Genomic DNA, 17,268 nt, shown 5'->3' with positions numbered 1-17,268 from the left:
CACACAAATGGGACATAGATGCATTCTGCTAGACCCTGGCTCAGCTATTAGAGACATGTACAGTTTTTCTGCCAGAGCTGGTGTTAGAGGCAGATGCAGCAGTGGGCTCAGACTTTAGCCTGTGTGTTTCTAGATTCTGTCTTGAAGTCTGAGTGTAGGACTCAAGAATCTGGGTTCTTCTTGTTGTTGTTGTTAATTTTTCCAGGTTGCTCTTTTGTGGGAGGTTCTTGGAACAAATGTTGGGGAAAACTGGTTTACCTAGAATGTAGTTGCCGACGTGCTGTGGATGGAGATCTGAATCGCATCCTGCCCTCCTCCTAAGCACGAAGCCTGTCACCACCTCTCAGTGCACTCATCACTATGCATCCTCAGAACCGTGTGCCTGAACTCAGTGTGACAGAGTTGGAGAAAGGGCTCTCTTGGACAGCCTCTTTTCTGATACCTCTGATGACAAAGAACTTGCTTTTTCTGCCGTAACCAACATCAATCACTGTTTCAACTCTTAAATGCTTCTGGTCTTATTTCCTGTTGCTTTGTTTTCATTGCTGAATTCGGTTCTTCCTTCATATTCTCACTGTGGCCCAGAATCTGTTGTCACGTGTTTCCATTTATTCCTTAGTTCCATAGTTCCATAGCGTTTGTGAACCTCTACTGTTTACCAGATGCCAGGTTAGGCATGGAGTGCTCAGAAATTCATAAACAGTCAATGACTCCTTTTTAGGGGCTTATAGACCACTCATCTCTTTCGAGGAAAAGAAGTAACATGCTGTGTTTCCAAAATATTTTTCTGTACTCCAACAGTATCCTATTGGCAATGAGAATATTTTTAATGCTTTACAAAAATTGGTTTAGTTACCATTCTGTATCATTCTCTGAGGTGGGTGTTTCCTTCCAGATGCAGATGCAAAAGCCTAGACTCAAATAGATGAAGTGATGTCCTAGTCAACCTACTAAGTGGCAGAAATCAAATCTGAACTGAGGTTCTGCGACGTTGCCTTCTGGTCCTCTAGTCTACCCTCTTCCTCTTTTGTTCCTCATCAATCAAATATAAGCATTGCCTGCCTGAGGGTAATGAGATCTTAGAAACTTGTGTACAAAGGAGAATTTAATTGTCCTTTAAACTCAAGGCAGGGGCCCATCATCCCAGAAAAGTGGGACTCATCCTTTGTCTGCACACTCCCAACGATGGGGGAGTTCACTTCTTCATAATGTGGACTGGTCTATTGTTGGGCAGCTGGGATGGCTAGAACATTCCCAGAACAGGGCAGGTCAGTAAGGGGCACTCGATCAAGGTGTTTTTTTTAATGAATGAAAACCACACAGGGCTGTAATTTCACGGGATTTTCTTTTACCTTGCCTCCTAGTTCTGTCTTCTGTTACAAAGCTAAAAATAGCCTGCATGTTTTGAGGGTTTATTACATGCAAGGCTCTATTCTGAGTGCCTTATGTATGTTAATAGTTTTAATTATTGCAATACTCCAGGAAGTAGGTATTATTATTATCCTCACTTTACAAATGAGGAAAATGAGGCGCAGAAAGGTCATAATGACTTCAAAGTCACCCAGGGCCATTGAGACCCAGGCCTCTGGTTCTGGGGCCTGTGTGTATATTACTTTAGAGGCCAAGGCAAACAACTGTTCTCCCCACTCTCTACAAGGAAGCCTATTCTGATGATGTCTGTTAATCTCTAGACATAGGCTTCAGGGGCCCTCCCATCCTTCCCCTCCCTCTGTCCTTTTGTCTAAGCGTGTTTGCCTAAAATGTGGTGCATCAGGACAAGCCGTCTGCATATAGGTGTAAGCTGTGGGTGCTGCTGCCTGAGTGAGGACCAGACAGGGATCAGGGGCCCAGGGAGGTTACACAGTGAAGGCAGTACCAAGGGCAGGTGTGTCGATTCAGGTGAGCTGAGGTTGGGATGACCTGCTGAGGTCACACTCTTCACTTTCTGAACAGAAGGGATCTGCATTGATGACCATGGACTGAGGCATGGCAAATGCCTCCTCATTCAGAAGCCAGCCTTCCCAGAGAGGCCGTACCTGAGTGCCAAAGACCCAGGTCCCCCTTCTTCCTGAGCTGTCGTCACTGTCATTGTGATTGTCGCAGGATCACCCTTTCCCAGTCCCTGAGCATCATGAGGTCCGCTCATAAGCTCTGTATGCTTTAGAGAGCCACAGTACCTGGACACACAGCTTTCAGGAAGTGCAGGTTTGAAGGTGAGCATTTCAGAGTCACACCAAATGCAGGAGAATGACTGAATTCACTAGAATGGTGGGGGGCACTGGTTGTAGGAGGAAGTTAGTGCAGGGAAGATGTCTGTGCTGTGTGTGCACATGGTGCCTGTGTATTTTGGGTTGGGTATGTCGGTTGTGTGTATGGTACATGTTCATGTTGGGGGTGAGTGCTGGATTTTCTGATGTTTTGTGGGAAGTTTTTGGAACAAATACCGAGGAACACTGGTCTACCCAAGGCGTGGTTGCTGATGTGCTGAGGATGGAGGTCTGAATCATGTCCTGGCCTCCTCCTGAGCATGATGCTTGCTGGTACCTCTCACTGCACTCATCATGACGCACTCTCAAAACTTTGCGCCTGAACTCAGTCCCAGAGAAGCAGAGAGCGGGCTTTCTTGGACCGTCCTTTCAGCACCCAGGATGTGCTGGGTATATGTCATGGGCATCTTGTGTGTGTGTGTGTGTTAGTGTTCTATTATCAATGTATGTTGTATGTATCTGTGTGTTTGTGTATGTAAGTGTGATATGTGTGTTGGGTATGTGTCATATGTCTATTGTGTGCATATGTCATAAGTATGTTCCAACAGTATGCCAGACACTATATTAAACACTTTACATGCTCTCTCTCTACTGATCATGAAGACACTTTTATAGGGTAGGTACTCTTGCTCCTCACCTCTTAGCAATGAGGAACAGAGAGGTTAAGCTATGGACCCAGGGTTTTGGAGCTCACAAGAAACCAAGTTAAGTCAGCTCTGGTTAATGCTAAAACCCTTGTCTTTAGGCCAGCGGTTCTCAAATTAGTTTGCATCTGAATTCCCTGGAGAACTTGTGAAAACACAGATCCCCGAACCTCATCCCTGGAGTTTCTGACTGAGTAGGTCTCGTGTGGGACTCGACTTTGTTTTTATAACAAAGCGTTGCTGATGCCAGGGGTCTGAGGGCCACACCTGAAAACCGCCACCCTGATACCTTCCCTCTAATCCGCAGATAGAAAGAGCAGGGGAGAAGGTTGGGACCAAGGCAAACAGCTCTGGATCACTGATCACAAGGATGTTGCCAGCAAAATCAACACGGACTTTTAAAATTGATATTTTATATGAAAACTCATCTTCCTCACTGCATTATGGGTGTTTGGTTATAATGCATCACATGCTGTTTTAAAGGAAATGGCAGCTTCCCACCAAGAAGCTGTGTCTGTGCTTACAAGTTCCAGAACTCTATCCTGTTCGTCCTGAACAACAGCATGGTATGGTGCGTCTTTCAAGGAGAAAATAATATTCTGTGTGGTATTCTCCATGCATTAAATATTTTCTTCTAAATAGTAACTCTACCCCAAAACATGGTCCTGGTCAGTCTACCAGTAAGTACAGAAGCTGGAAAACCCAGGCTCCTAGGTGGGCACTCTTTGCCTCAACAGCACCACTGTCCTATGTGGCTTGGAGCCAATACTACCCATGTGGAGGGCTTTTGCGGACTGTGTGACGTCATGCCTGGAACCCCCATCAGTGTGTGGTATATGGTAGGCTAGCACTGTTGGGGTGCATTGTTCCTGTCCTCCCTTTGTCCCTCTTTCTATGTATTCTCCTCCCCAAGATCAGAGGTCAGGAGAGGCACCAAGGATAATGGAAAGCTGACAACCCCAATAAAAGAGTCAGATGGTTTTGCCAGCTCTGAGTTTTTGGAGGATTCAGACTGAGTGGGGTGATGAGAAAGTGAGGGTGATGTAGCTGTTGACATGTCATGTGGTTATGAAGGGAAACACAGAGTGGCTTCCATTTGCTAGCCCCTCCATCTGGCTTGGACTGGAAGTGACTTGGGATTAAAACTGAGCCTCAGGTTCTGACCTTGACTGGCTCCAGTGTGTTGGGTAGGGGCAGGGCACACCTTGATGGCTCTTCATTAGGGAAATGGGTTTTTGGCACATTTTGTGAGCCAGGCCTTTCCAGGTTTGCCAGATTGAAATTCTGTCCGGCAGAATTTATAGAGGTTGGTTCTGAGGATTTTTGGTATGCAGTGTTCTGCGTCTCTAGAATGTTCCCCAGATGAAAACCCTTGCCTGAGCCGAGATGCAGTTAAGGGCCAGTTAATCCCTCCTGCTCTAATCTGTGGGATCTGGCCTAGCCCGACCCTGTTAACTGCAGTGAGGTTGGGCTCTGAGCCACAAGAACGGTCTGGTCCCTGAGGCATCTGGGGGCAGAAAGAGGGGCTTTGGAAGGAGACTCAAGTGTGAATCACCAGTCGTTAGGTGACAGGGCCACGTGTTCCCTTACTTTCCTCTCTTCTCCTTCTCTCTCATTCTTTCCCTTCCCGGAGGTCCTGCCAGTTTTTGAGATCCTGCTAGGTGCCAGGTATTTTGCAAGTTGTTGCCCCTTATCCTATTGGGAGTCTACTTAGTAGCTTTCATTGTCCCTGTTATACGTTGTGGTAAACAGGCTTGGAGAAAGGGAGGGTCTTACCAAAGGCAATACCACCAGAACATTCCAGAGTTAGGAAGTGGCTCCAGGTCAGAGTTTCTCTGGTCCTTTTTTCTTGCATGCCAAATGGGGCAAGAATAATACAAAATTCTTATTGGAAAAAAATCAGGCAACTTAATACTTTATGCAACACCAAGAATATAGTAGGTGCTCAATATACCTACTGTAAGTTTCTTTCTCTTCCATCACATTCCTGGTATCTAGATCCTTTCACAGTCTCAGAAAACTGAGCCTACTTTAAATGTACCTCTTGGCTTTTTTCTCATCCCAGACTTGGACTGTTTTACTGTTTTTTTCTTCCCATCTTTTCCATTCAACCCTCTTGTTACTGCCCCCCAGTAACAAGTAATTGGAAAATTAGCAACCTATCAAGTTGGGTTCAACATCTACCTAGCAGCAGCACCTGCATGCACTGTGTACCATGCTTGATGTCACTCCAGCCACAGTCTTTAGAGACTATATTTATAATACCGATGATACAATCATTTAAAATTATTATTATCAATGGTAGCTACCACTTACTGAGTATTTAAGACACACATGACCATGCAAAGTGCTCAATGTGGTATATTTATTTTCTCTGCCCACCATATATCAAAGTCATGCATTATTACCAGTCCTCATATTAGATGAGAATACTGAAGATGGGAGAGGTTAAGTGACTTGTGCAAGGTCACACAGCTAGAAAGCAGTAAGCAGGCTTTCTTGTGCCTTTGGCCATGAAAGATGTGCTCTCGGCCAGAATGTTGTCACGACAGTACTGAGAGATAAGAAAGGGCATGGGACCAGCTCAGCTTTGGAATTGAGACCCAGCAGGACACCTGGGTCTCCCTCCTGGCCCTTCCAGGTAGGAGCTGTGTGACAGTAGGCAAGTCATTTTGTCTCTCCACGTCTCTTTCCATACAAGGAACCCTGAATGGGGACATTTAGTGGACACATGCTACTCCTGTTGATCCTGTTGGTCAGATTCGTTTCCTGTTATAAAAGCCAGGTTCTCTGTCTGGCTGATGTGATCTCAAGCTGTTAATTTCTCTCTTGTTTTTCAGGTAATGAGCCAAAAAGATCATGTCTGAAGTACAAGGAACGGTTGAGTTTTCGGTAGAGCTACATAAATTTTATAATGTGGATCTCTTTCAGAGAGGGTAAGTGTGCTTTACAATTTATATTTTTTTTTGTGTGTGTGTGTGTGTGTATGTTTGTTTCTTTCTGTGGTGGAAGGTGGAGGTGGGATATCAGATTATAGGAAATTTGGGACTAATGAGGAAAAGATTTTCCTTGTGTTTTCTTTCCAAGTCAAAAATCCAAAGCTTTAATGCATCTGAAAATAAGCCATATATTGACAGAGACTAGAAAGTACAAATTTATCTCCTCCCTCCTGCACTCCCTTCTACCTTCTTTCTTCTCAGTGGCTCTTTCCATTAAATATGTCAATTTTAAAGGGAAGTAAATTGATGGAAAACGAAGCTTGCCTGCGTAGCTGTGGTAAAAAGGAGTCAGTATGTTCAATACCGATGCAGGCCATTACTTCAAAACCACATGTTGTAATACTTGTGCCTAGATCTTTCAAAAACTTCTAATGTTGATATTTATAAACATCAATTTGTATAATTGAAATATAGCTGTTTTCATCTTTTAGAGGATGTAGTCTGAATTGGGTGTTTCATGTGTATGTGATATCAATAAATCCTCATGATAGACTTACCTCCAAGCCTCATTGTAAATAATCAAGTTGTGAAATGGTTATATAAGAAACCAAACACAGACATGAACTACATATCCTCATCATGGTTGCTACTATGTTACTGACGCACAAAAAACCAAAGTTAATAGAAACTGAACTTTTTTATGTGTCCAGTTAACAGAGCAAATTAGTATACAAAACAAGGAGTATCTATCTGTTTGCTTTTGTTGTGTAACAAACTTTTCTAAAACTTAATGGCTTGAAAACAACAACTTAGTTTAGCTCATGAGTTAGCAGTTTGGACTGGACTCAGCTGGGCAGTTCTACTGAGGTAGATATGGCTTGGATGATCTCACTGGGCTCAATCACAGGTCTGGGGCTCCCAGCTGGACTGTGTGGTTCTCCTTGTGGCCTCTTATCCTCCGCTAGGCTAGGGTCCTGGTCTATTAAGAGGGGAAACACACAAAATCTCCTGTTGTCCAATCTTAGAATTTGCATAAAGTTGTTTTTTAATACATTCCATTGACCAAAGTAAGTCACAAGGCCAGTCCAGATTCAAAATGAAGAAATAGATACTATCTCTTGATAGAAGACTAAGAATCCATGCACATTTTAATAATCTACCTCCAGCGTTAGACTCTAGTTGTGAAAAGATAACCCTGAATTTAGTGCTTCAAGCGCCTCTTGTGTGCTATGGCCCCCACTTGACTTAAGGATGAAAGTCAGTGAGGCTGAGTGGTTTTGGTGGGTGACCTGAACCCCAGGCAGTGAGAAGAATGGGAAATGGTTCTGTTTCAGAGAAGGAAGCATGTGAGGAGGGCTTCTGGGCAGCATTCACAGAGGCTGAGCCTTAATGAGGAAAAGCTCTGTGCATCCTCTGGAAGTCCTGTTGCCATTGGTTCACCTCTCATTTGATCAGTTGCCACACTGTATATTGATAGGAGCCCTGGGCTTGGAGCCAGTACTCCTGAGTCCAGGGTGTGCTATTGCTTTGGGAAGCTCCTTTGGCACCACTCCACTCTGCTTTTCAGGTTCACATTTACAAGAAAAGCAAGCAATTTTGATAATGTCAGGTTTCCATCACAGTGTTAGACATTTTTCTTATTTGGCTTTTCCTGACTCCTTATAACCAACCATAGAACTAAGCAGTATTACCTTCATTTACTAGACAGATAACTTGGGATTAGGGATGTAGAACAGTATGTAGCTTTAACACAGCTGAGCGAGGGGCTGAGGCTAAGCATCTCTCATTCAAAATCATGTATTATTTTATATTATTTAAGGTACAAAGTGGGCTGCATTCTCCCCAGGGTGCACGAGACAGCCATCAGGATGTGGAAAGAAAGTATTAGAATGTCTATTTACAATTGCTTTGGTGAAGAAGAAGAAAAAAAAGAAATTAAACTTCACTAATAATTAGAATCCAGATTAACCTGGAGGACTTTGCTTTTTCTGTATGGCAGAATCCCACTGAGTAACTTAGGTCTCAAGAGCAAAGAGGGAGTCTGTAGCACAGACCGACATCACCCTCATATTGTGAAATACTGCAGTATGCAACTGGCCAGTTACATACAACTCTAAACTGATTTCTAGTTTTAACTATACTGACCCTCATATGGTTGGTTATGAAGAGTTAGGAAAATACAAATAGAAAAATGTCTAATACCATGATGAATCATGAATTGAAGGTAATATTAATAATGGAAGCATACCAAATACCAGGAAATGCCAGAACCAACCACATTTATCCTACTTCTTACAAAAGCCTATTGGTACACAAAGAATTAAAGATGATAAGCTAATCTACCGAACAATAAGTAGATAGTAATTTAGTTGTATTTTTAAAACTATTTGATATATAGACTTGTAAGCATAAATACTTACAATGCATCCTATCCTAACTGTATATTGGACCTTGAGATATTGACGGAGTCTTACACAAAATCATCACCATTAACAAAATATTTCAAAGTAACACATCCAAAACAGGAATAGGCCCCTGTCAAGTTGTAAAAAAGCTTGAAAAATGAGGATAAAAATCATCATCTGTTCAGCAAGCCTAGGATACTCTTCTCTTTTTTCTAGATCTATATGTTTTTGGGAAGCATCTCGTTTATCCATGCTTACCACTAAAGTCTAATATTGAATTAGGTTAAACTAAAATCAGAACAAAAATGTCACATGATCAGCCAGGCATGGTGGTTCATACCTGTAATCCCAGCATTTTGGGAGGCCAAGGCAGGTGGATCATTTGAGTTTGGGAGTTTGAGACTAGACTGGCCAACATGATGAAAGCTCATCTCTACCAAAAATACAAAAATCACCTGGGCATGGTGGTGGGCCCGTGTAATCTCAACTACTTGGGGAGCTGAGGCAGGAGAATTGCTTGAACTAGGAGGTAGAGGTTGCATTGAGCTGAGATTGTGCCACTGCACTTTAGCTTGGGTGACAGAGTGAGACTCTGTTTCAAAAAAAGAAAAACAAAAACAAAATGTTATGTGATCCATTAATATATAAAATACCTATTTTTAAAACATGGATTATTATATCTTTATCTCATCTTTAAAAAAACTTTTTTCTATATAATGCATGTAAGTATAATGTACATGTATTGTATTTATAAATAAATATACAGATAAGCATGCAAATCATTAATAGTTAGAGACCACTCACCCAGAAAATTAGGAATATTCTTACAAGCTTCTAGCTCTTAATGCTAGCATTTCACAGTTTCAAGGAGGATGCATATTTAGGCACATGCTTCAGATGTGGAAAAGGGCATATTCTTATGACTACATATGCTTGAGGATCACTTGACTGCATCTACTTCTATGGACAAGTCTAGACTTGTTTTGGGTAAAGTGAATTAGACCTCTCAGGTGGATACACACTGCCTTGTAATGATATCTAGGATCTCTAAGGTCTCATCAGCAACAAAACCTTGCACTTGATAACCACCAGCTTCCTAGATTCTGCCTTTGGGCAGCTGTGGACAGACTGGGTATGATGCCAACAAGGATTCTGAATTTGCCAGGGATGTTCCTGACAGGCATGATCCCTGATACTCAAGGGCTAAGTATTTTTCTGCTCTGAATTCTGCAGGAGCTATGCTTAGAATGAAGTGTAATTACTTTATCCAGCAAGTGCTCCATGGAGAAGTCATGGCTATAATCCAAGCCTGGTGGCCAAGATGGGGCCCTGGGGCAGTTTCTGAAGAAAAGCAAATGGTCTTCTGATGTTAATAAGGAGAAGAAATGTAGATTTTGGGGGAGCTAGTTCTTTTCTAGGTGCAAGGATGTATGATTAAATGTGTGCTCTACGGGGTCTTTGGGATGGTAAAAATTAGAGTTGAGGATTGCAAGAGAGGGAGAGTACCCTTTCTCAGACTGAGCCGACTGTGGTCATCCAAGTTCCACCTCGTTCATGTAGTTGGTGAGAAACATTTCTTGTACCTCCAACCAAATGTTGCAGCTCATTGTTACATAGTCTGGTGGGAAAGAAACCTCTCGTGTTTTTATAAGATGCTATGTCGGAAGCATAAAGATAGAGAAGAAAGAACATTGCCTGATAATTTGTCCTGATCAGGGAGCTCCTTGCTTCTAGCACATTTATATTCATGGGTGTTTGTTCCAGTCTGAGAATGCACACTGCCTGTAATGATGTTTGCTTTGAAAAAACAGTCAACATGCATTTATCCAAAGTCTATATCCAAAGACTGACACAAATTCTCAAAGGGAAAACATTTCCTCAAACCAGTCATCAAGAATCATAGGATGTCTCCCCCATATTCAGCAGTAAGACTCTTGCTGACAAAAAGGCAGGGGCAGAGAAGTACTGAGGACCTGGCTTTGGGGGTCACACCTCAATTTGAAGCCATGATCTGCCATTTATGACTCTGAGGACTTGGAAACAATCCCCCGACCCAACATTATATGGCCTATAAAATGGTGGTGACAAAGTCAATTTCATGTGGCAGTCTGAAAGTTTATGGCATTAATTAATATATGCAGATATGCAGAAAAGGTAGCAAGGTATGCTTTGTATCTAGCAGATGCCAGCTAAGTTGTCACTACTACAAGTACAGCCTTGTCTCCAACCTGTCCTTAACACTGTTAATGGAGTTACTACCCAGAAAGGTTGTTGTGTCTGCCTTGCTTTCCTGTTAAAAACCCTCCCAGCTTCTTTTTGCTGTCACTCATCAGACAATAAGATGAAGTTCAAGGTCAAATCATTAGGTTTTGAGCACTCATCAGCACTGGAAACCTGAATGGTTTGACCTTGAACTTCATCTTATTGTCTGTGCGCAGACCATTCTTGGCCCTCTTCCCTGTAGATCTGTCTAGAAAATTCTAGCTACACAAGTTACAGTTTAATATAACCTCTCCAAATCATTTCTGCATATTGACATTTAGCTATTGTGTTCAGCCCAGATATCTGGAATCCCCTGTTTTTCCATATTCCTAAGGCACATCTATACATACTTTATTTGGCCATCTACTCATTCCCAAAGACATTAGTTAGCATATGCTATTTCTTTTGGCTCCAGAAGACTAAGATGAAAAGATAGAGCCCTATGTCATCAAGATGTTTACCAACTAATGAGAGAGACTGACATATACATAGAAAATGACCATCAGTTCAAACATTTCAGTAAATCTTGAGATTATTTTTACAGGGTGTGTATATCCCATTAGATAACAATAACGAGTAATCCTACCGTGTGCCATACTATTTATGCATTATCGAGTTTATCCTCAAAACATCCCCAAGACTCTGTATAACTTCTGTGGCATGAAGAAACCAGGCCCCAAGCTAAGTTTTTTGCCCAAGGACACACAGCTGACAAATAAGAAAGCCAGAACATCTGGCTCCAAGCAGCGTGCGCTGTCCACCCTGCAACATCTTCTTCACATCTTAGAAGATGACTTGAGGTTGTAGAAACAGCTATAAGTCATTCAGACCAAAGTCCCATAAATTGAAGAGTCACTCAACCAATGACTGTCAGTGAAGAATATCGCATGTGCACTATAGTCCATGCACGATACTACTTGTGAAGATGATCAGATGAATGGTCCCTACTGTCAACAAATTGGGTAATGGTATTTGGTGGAAAAATGAAATGAGGGGTGGTGAGAGGAAGGTGGAGATTGTTAATGGGTACAAAAAATATAGGAAGAATAAGGCCTACTATTTGATAGCACAACAAGGTGACTATAGTCAATAATAACTTAATTGAACATTTAAAAATAACTAAAGGTAATGGGATTGTTTATAACACAAAGGGTAAATATCCTTGATGAGATGAATACTCTGTTCTCCATGACGTGATTATTATGTATTGCACGCCTGTGTTAAAACATCTTATGTGCCCCATAAATATATATATATATCTACTATGTACCCACAAAAATTAAAACTAAAATTTAAAATCAGAAAAAAAAAGAAAATGGCCATAATATGCATGATAAATGCTTGTCACTAATACAGACTAGCAATGCTATGAAGAGACAGAGAAGCAGAAATACAGTCTCTAGGCAGAGTCAGAACAGACATCTCAGAGTGAAATAACAGCAGAGCCGTCACTTTAAGGATGGATGTGGGTCAGTCCTACAGGGTACCTGTGATATCAGAACACAGAGCCCTCCTCCCTCCTAGAAGACCAAAGGTGACAACTCATGGTTAAAGTGAAGAGTAAGACTGGGGGAGTGGATGGAGGTGATTTATGTATTTATTTAAGCATTTATTTATTGCAGCTTACTTTTTATTAGACTTGGAGATGTAGGGATGTCAGAGGCCATAGACTTTCTAGATTGCAGAAGGGGAAACTGCAAAAAGGTACTGTTAGAGATGTAATGTGTGGCTTTGTCTTCTCTGTCAACGTGTGCTTCTGCAGAGTAAAGATCTGATCTTATTTGACTTTGCATTGCCTGTGCCCAGCATAGGGCCTAGTGCATACCGGGAGAAAAATTTTAACTTATCTTTGATTGTATTGAACTTCCTGTTTCTTCTTTTAAAATTTATTCAATTACAGATGAGTCACATGGATCTTTATTAAATGATACTAATAGAAGATGATTCCAAATTCCTAACGTTCCATTTAAATCAATGCTACTCAAAGGGTGGCTCATGGACTAGCAACATCCCCATCAGCTGGGAGCACATTAGAAATGGAAATTCCTGACCCTGGTCTCAGACCTACTGTGTCAGAATCTCTGGTCAAAGGGCTTGGGAGACCATGTTTTAATATGTTCTCTGGGTGATTCTGGTTGAAGAGCACTGCTGGAAGAGTTCCTGTGAAAATCTCAACCTTCATCGTGTACTAGAAGTTCCTGGAAAACTGAACATTTTATCCTCCAGACCAATTAAGTAAAAAAAATCTTGGCAGTGGGATCAAGGTTCAGCACTTGCTAAAGTTCCCGAGGTAATTCCAAGGTTGGAAATGACGGGATTAAGGCTAAGTGAAGATGGCACAGGCCAAGTAATCTCAGCCTCTCTTTGCTAGCCTCTTTATTATGAAGAAAATGAGACCCTGACTTCTACTTTCACAATGGGATTGTGAAGCCTCCTCTTCCCCAGAAGGACACTGGATCTTAACTCCCTTTGTGCATTCTTCTGCTGTAGAAATTGTGTTAGCTTTCCGGCGTGGTGCTAGTGGTGAGAAAGCAAGAAGGATGGTCTTTTTTTCATAGGCAATACTTTTCTCCTAAGGAAATGCTTTCTACATGAACAATTAATTATGGAACCCATTACATGGATATTTGTTAATTATCAATATATCCATAACTCATTTGTATCTATGAGACCATGAACCTACATTTCTAATATTGTTAGCTGAAATGGAGCTAACATTTGTCCTTGAAAATGAATTCAAATTTGGTTTTAAATCTTAATTCAGACAAAGCTCTAAATCAAACTGATTTTCTTTCTGAGTAAAATTTTTCATTGTTTGATGTTCAGATTCATCCCCTGTCTTTCTTCCTCCCCTTCTTGATAGTATCATTTAGGAGATTTTCTGTCCAGGGGCTTTAGATGATTTTACTGAAAAATTCTGTTTTTATTCACAGAAGAGTCTCACAAAAAGGACCTACAATCTGTATTATCAGAGCTGATGTAAAAGTGTGAATGCTCATAGAAATGTTAGGATTGAAATCTCCTTTAAACAAACTCACCTGCCTTTTCTCTACTGAAGTGAAAATGGTTGAGTCGAAAGTCAAGTGCTTCCTGAAAGAAAATGTCATCTTGTGTTTCTACCTGATGTTCCCCATCACTGCCTAATGCCTAGGGACATCCAGCTCCCCTGTGAAATTAGCTAACCAGCCCTGATGTGCCTTAATAGACTCAGAAATACAATTATCTTTGCTTGCCAGAGATCAATTAATTGATTTGTCTGGGTCTGTCAGAAACAATCTTTTTTCCCCCACTTCTCTTATTAAAATATGTTGAGATCCTTTTCATTCATTCCCACACTTTTGAAAGTGAGTGGCAATTATAAATCCTTGAGAGCCCCATTGAGTGCTGGACAAATAAGCAAGCATTACAGAGCTGGGCAGTCAGCATGCAGGTGAACCTACAAGTTTAGCATTACGAGGGCTTTAACAATGATGCATTTGTGAAGGTAGAGTGTCCACCATGATGAATGGTAGGTGGGTATGATTTGGACACACCACAGAAGCAATGAGTTTAATACATGATTCCAGTCCCATGACTTTTCAGTTGTTCAAGCCAATCCATTCCTTTTATTTTTGTTAAACCTGGTTTGATGTCAGGTATTGATCATTTACAGTGTTTCATCTAGCACAAAAGGGTAGGTAGCCTTGTTCATTTTTGAGTATTTTTCCTAAAAAATTCCATAATTATTATTTTAACAACAATTTTATATTCCTCCTTCATACAATGGCATTATTATCATCATTCTTATGACAAATGAATAGACTTCAGTTACCAAGTGCTTATATAGATGAACATTCTCGATTATTTTTTGGACAAATCCACATTCCCATTAATGATTGCACTGTCCTATTTTTTTCTCAATTTACCTTTTAATCTGTGACTTTATGAGCCTACTGCTTTGAGCCTTTTATCCTCTTAACCCCTGACTGAGGACATACTCAGCAGGTGTATAAAGGAAAGCTCTTTCCGGGGGGACCGGATATTGACCTGCTGAGATTTAAAATGCCTCTGGTGAGCTCAGAGCCCCCCACAGGGCCTAAATACATCCTGGTAGAATCAAAGGCAGAGCATAATGCCACTGGGCAGTGTAGTCCTTTCTAGTTTTGTGCTTTAAAAGAACTCTGTACTCTAAAGGTACTTGACGGTTCTTGCTGAGGTCTCTTAAGGAGAGTAAAAGGGCATGTGGCCATGAAGGTAGCAAATCGTAGACATTTAGGAGACACACATCTTCGTTCTAACTTCATTTATTCTGTTATTAACAGGGTATCCATGGGCATGTTACTAAAATTCTTTAATCTCACTTTTTTTTTTGAGATGGGAGTTTTGCTCTAATCTCCCAGGCTAGAATGCAATGGGGTGATCTTGGCTCACTGCAACCTCCACCTACCAGGTTGAAGCAATTCTCCTGCCTCACCCTCCTAAGTAGCTGGGATTACAGGTGCCTGCCACCATGTGCCCGGCTAATTTTTGTAATTTTAGCAGAGACAAGGTTTTGCCATGTTGGCCGGGCTGGTCTCAAACTCCTGATCTCAGGTGATCCACCCACCTCAGCCTCTCAAAGTGCTGGGATTACAGGCGTGAGCCACCATGCCTGGCCAATCTTTTAAAATTTGTTTTGCAGAATCTAATAAATGTCCATGAGGTGAAATTTGTAAAGCACCTAGTAAAATAGAGGACCAGGTTTTGTAGTACTAGCCAAGAGGACCCAAGCCCTCCATTGATTATAACTAAAACTCTGAACGAAACATCCTCAGCTGCTTAGTGCCAGGGCTGGAATAGACTGTTGATCTGGTCAAGCTCTGAATGCGTGTTCCTTTCTACATTTTACGCAGGTACTTTATAGTTACTACAGCTAATTCCTCAGGAAGGGGTCTTCTTGCCACTTAAAAACTTAATACGGTTTGGCTGTGAGTCTACTAAACCTCTTTTTTGTTTGTTTTATAAGTTACCCAGTCTTGGATATTTCTTCATAGTAGTATGAAAATGGATTAATACGCTAATGGGCGCCATGTTTATTCCTATTGGCTTCAATGGGAGAAATCACATTTTCTCTTTTTTATTTTACGTTTGAGAGCCACAAAGTGAAAATGCCACACTTATAAAGAAATAATAGTTTTAGAGACACTAGGGAAATATAGTCAATAAAATATACTAAACTCTAGAATGTTTCTTTCCTAGAAGTGTTTTGAGTAGATTTTGGGCCAGAGTAGGTGTAAGAGAGCAGGATCCGGTTTTCCATGAATTGTCAAATATTGCTCAAGAGCAGTTTTAAATATATTCCTTCAGATAGCTTCATTTTAAGCTTTCAGTTGCACATGTGTATGTGTGTGTGTATGTTTATAGCTCTGATTACTTAAGTAATATGCATCCCATGGAAAATAATAAATAAGAAGAAAACTGTTACCATAATTATTTCACTAGGCACAAACTATTTTACATTCACATGTTTATCCTTTACAAAAATGTAATGTATAAGTTACTCTCTGTTTTTCTCACTTTCCATGTTATAAACATTTTTGATAACCCTACATATTTTTACAGCATAACTAATATAACTACACAGAATTCCATCATGTGGTTCTAATTTATTTAAGCAATGCTGTATTCTTGGACATTTCACTTGCTTTATACTTTTAGTTTTAATATTAAAATGCATTTCAGAGCATTTTAGAAATGAGGGAGAAGACATGCTGGTATGTAACACTAGCACAAGTTTTAATAAAATAATTATTTTAAATTGTCATTTTTTTCTTAATTAGGAAACTATTCTCTCTTGGTAACATAAATAATATATCCTAAAAATGAACACATCTTGCTACTTGTCTTGCTGTGTAGTCCAGTGATTTGTATTGTACTCTGTTTGATCATACGCTTTTATCATTGAACAAGGTGAGGGAGGAAATGATGTTTCACTCAACCGTCCTCATTTATTCCCAGATCTCTTCTCCACCCCTTCTAAAACCTCTGCAAAAGATATTTCACAAAGCTTAGAGGAATTAAACATAGATTAAGAAACTTCATGGTATTAGGTAATGGATCTGTACTTTTTTAAGTGAGAGGAGTTTTTAAAAACAGAAAGTCTACAAATCTTCCATCCAGCTGATGTAAGCTTTTCCATGGCCCCACAAATCCCAGGCATGGACACTCAGGTAGCTGAGTTACTGTTTAGAAACCTTTGGAAAAAGGGAAGACACCGTTGGAAGGTTGTTCTGGTGTTCTTCCTCAAAGTAGGCAGATCTTTGCTTTCACCATCATACTTTGTGTTCTCAGGACAGGTACAATTTGGTGTTTTCTTTGAAAAAAAAATCACTTCACCATCATTGGATGAAACTGTCTTTTATGTCTCAACCCAATGGATTTAACCAGAATTATTTGAGGAAGAAAAATTTTAAAGCTCTGTATTGTCATAAATAACTTCATGTGATTCTTACAATTCTACAAGGAACATAGTATTATCCCTAATCACTGAGGAAGCAGAGGCTTACATGGGTTCAATGTCTGCCCTGCTTTTGAACATTCTGCAAGTGGCCACATGAAAGAATTCATTCTTGGATGCTTGGACTCTAGTGTTCACATACTCTGTGTTCGTTCTCTCTTTCTGTCTCTCTCTCTCTCTCTCTGTTTCTCTCTCTCTCTCTCCCCCTGTCCCTGTCCCTTTCCCTTTCTGTCTCTCCCCCACACATACTATTTTAGTCCTTTTGTGCTGCTATAA

General features: G+C 40.8%; 1 protein-coding gene across 2 annotated transcripts in view; it reads left to right on the top strand.

Moving 5' to 3' along the window:
* The window catches only part of FAM135B (family with sequence similarity 135 member B), a 347,663-nt gene that overhangs the window by 111,968 nt on the left and 218,427 nt on the right, over window positions 1–17,268 (top strand). For both annotated transcript variants that reach the window (XM_064384625.1, XM_012461173.3), the window contains exon 2: window positions 5,752–5,847. In XM_064384625.1, coding sequence (XP_064240695.1) covers window positions 5,771–5,847 — 77 coding nt within the window. In that variant the 5' untranslated portion in view covers window positions 5,752–5,770. The remainder of the gene's footprint in view (window positions 1–5,751; window positions 5,848–17,268) is intronic.

The sequence above is a fragment of the Aotus nancymaae genome, unplaced genomic scaffold, assembly GCF_030222135.1.
Source record: "Aotus nancymaae isolate 86718 unplaced genomic scaffold, 86718_ANA_hifiasm-v0.15.2.pri h1tg000036l, whole genome shotgun sequence".
Classification (NCBI taxonomy): Eukaryota; Metazoa; Chordata; class Mammalia; order Primates; family Aotidae; genus Aotus; species Aotus nancymaae.
Note: the sequence above shows the minus strand (reverse complement) of the source record. Positions and strands in the feature narration are given on the sequence as shown.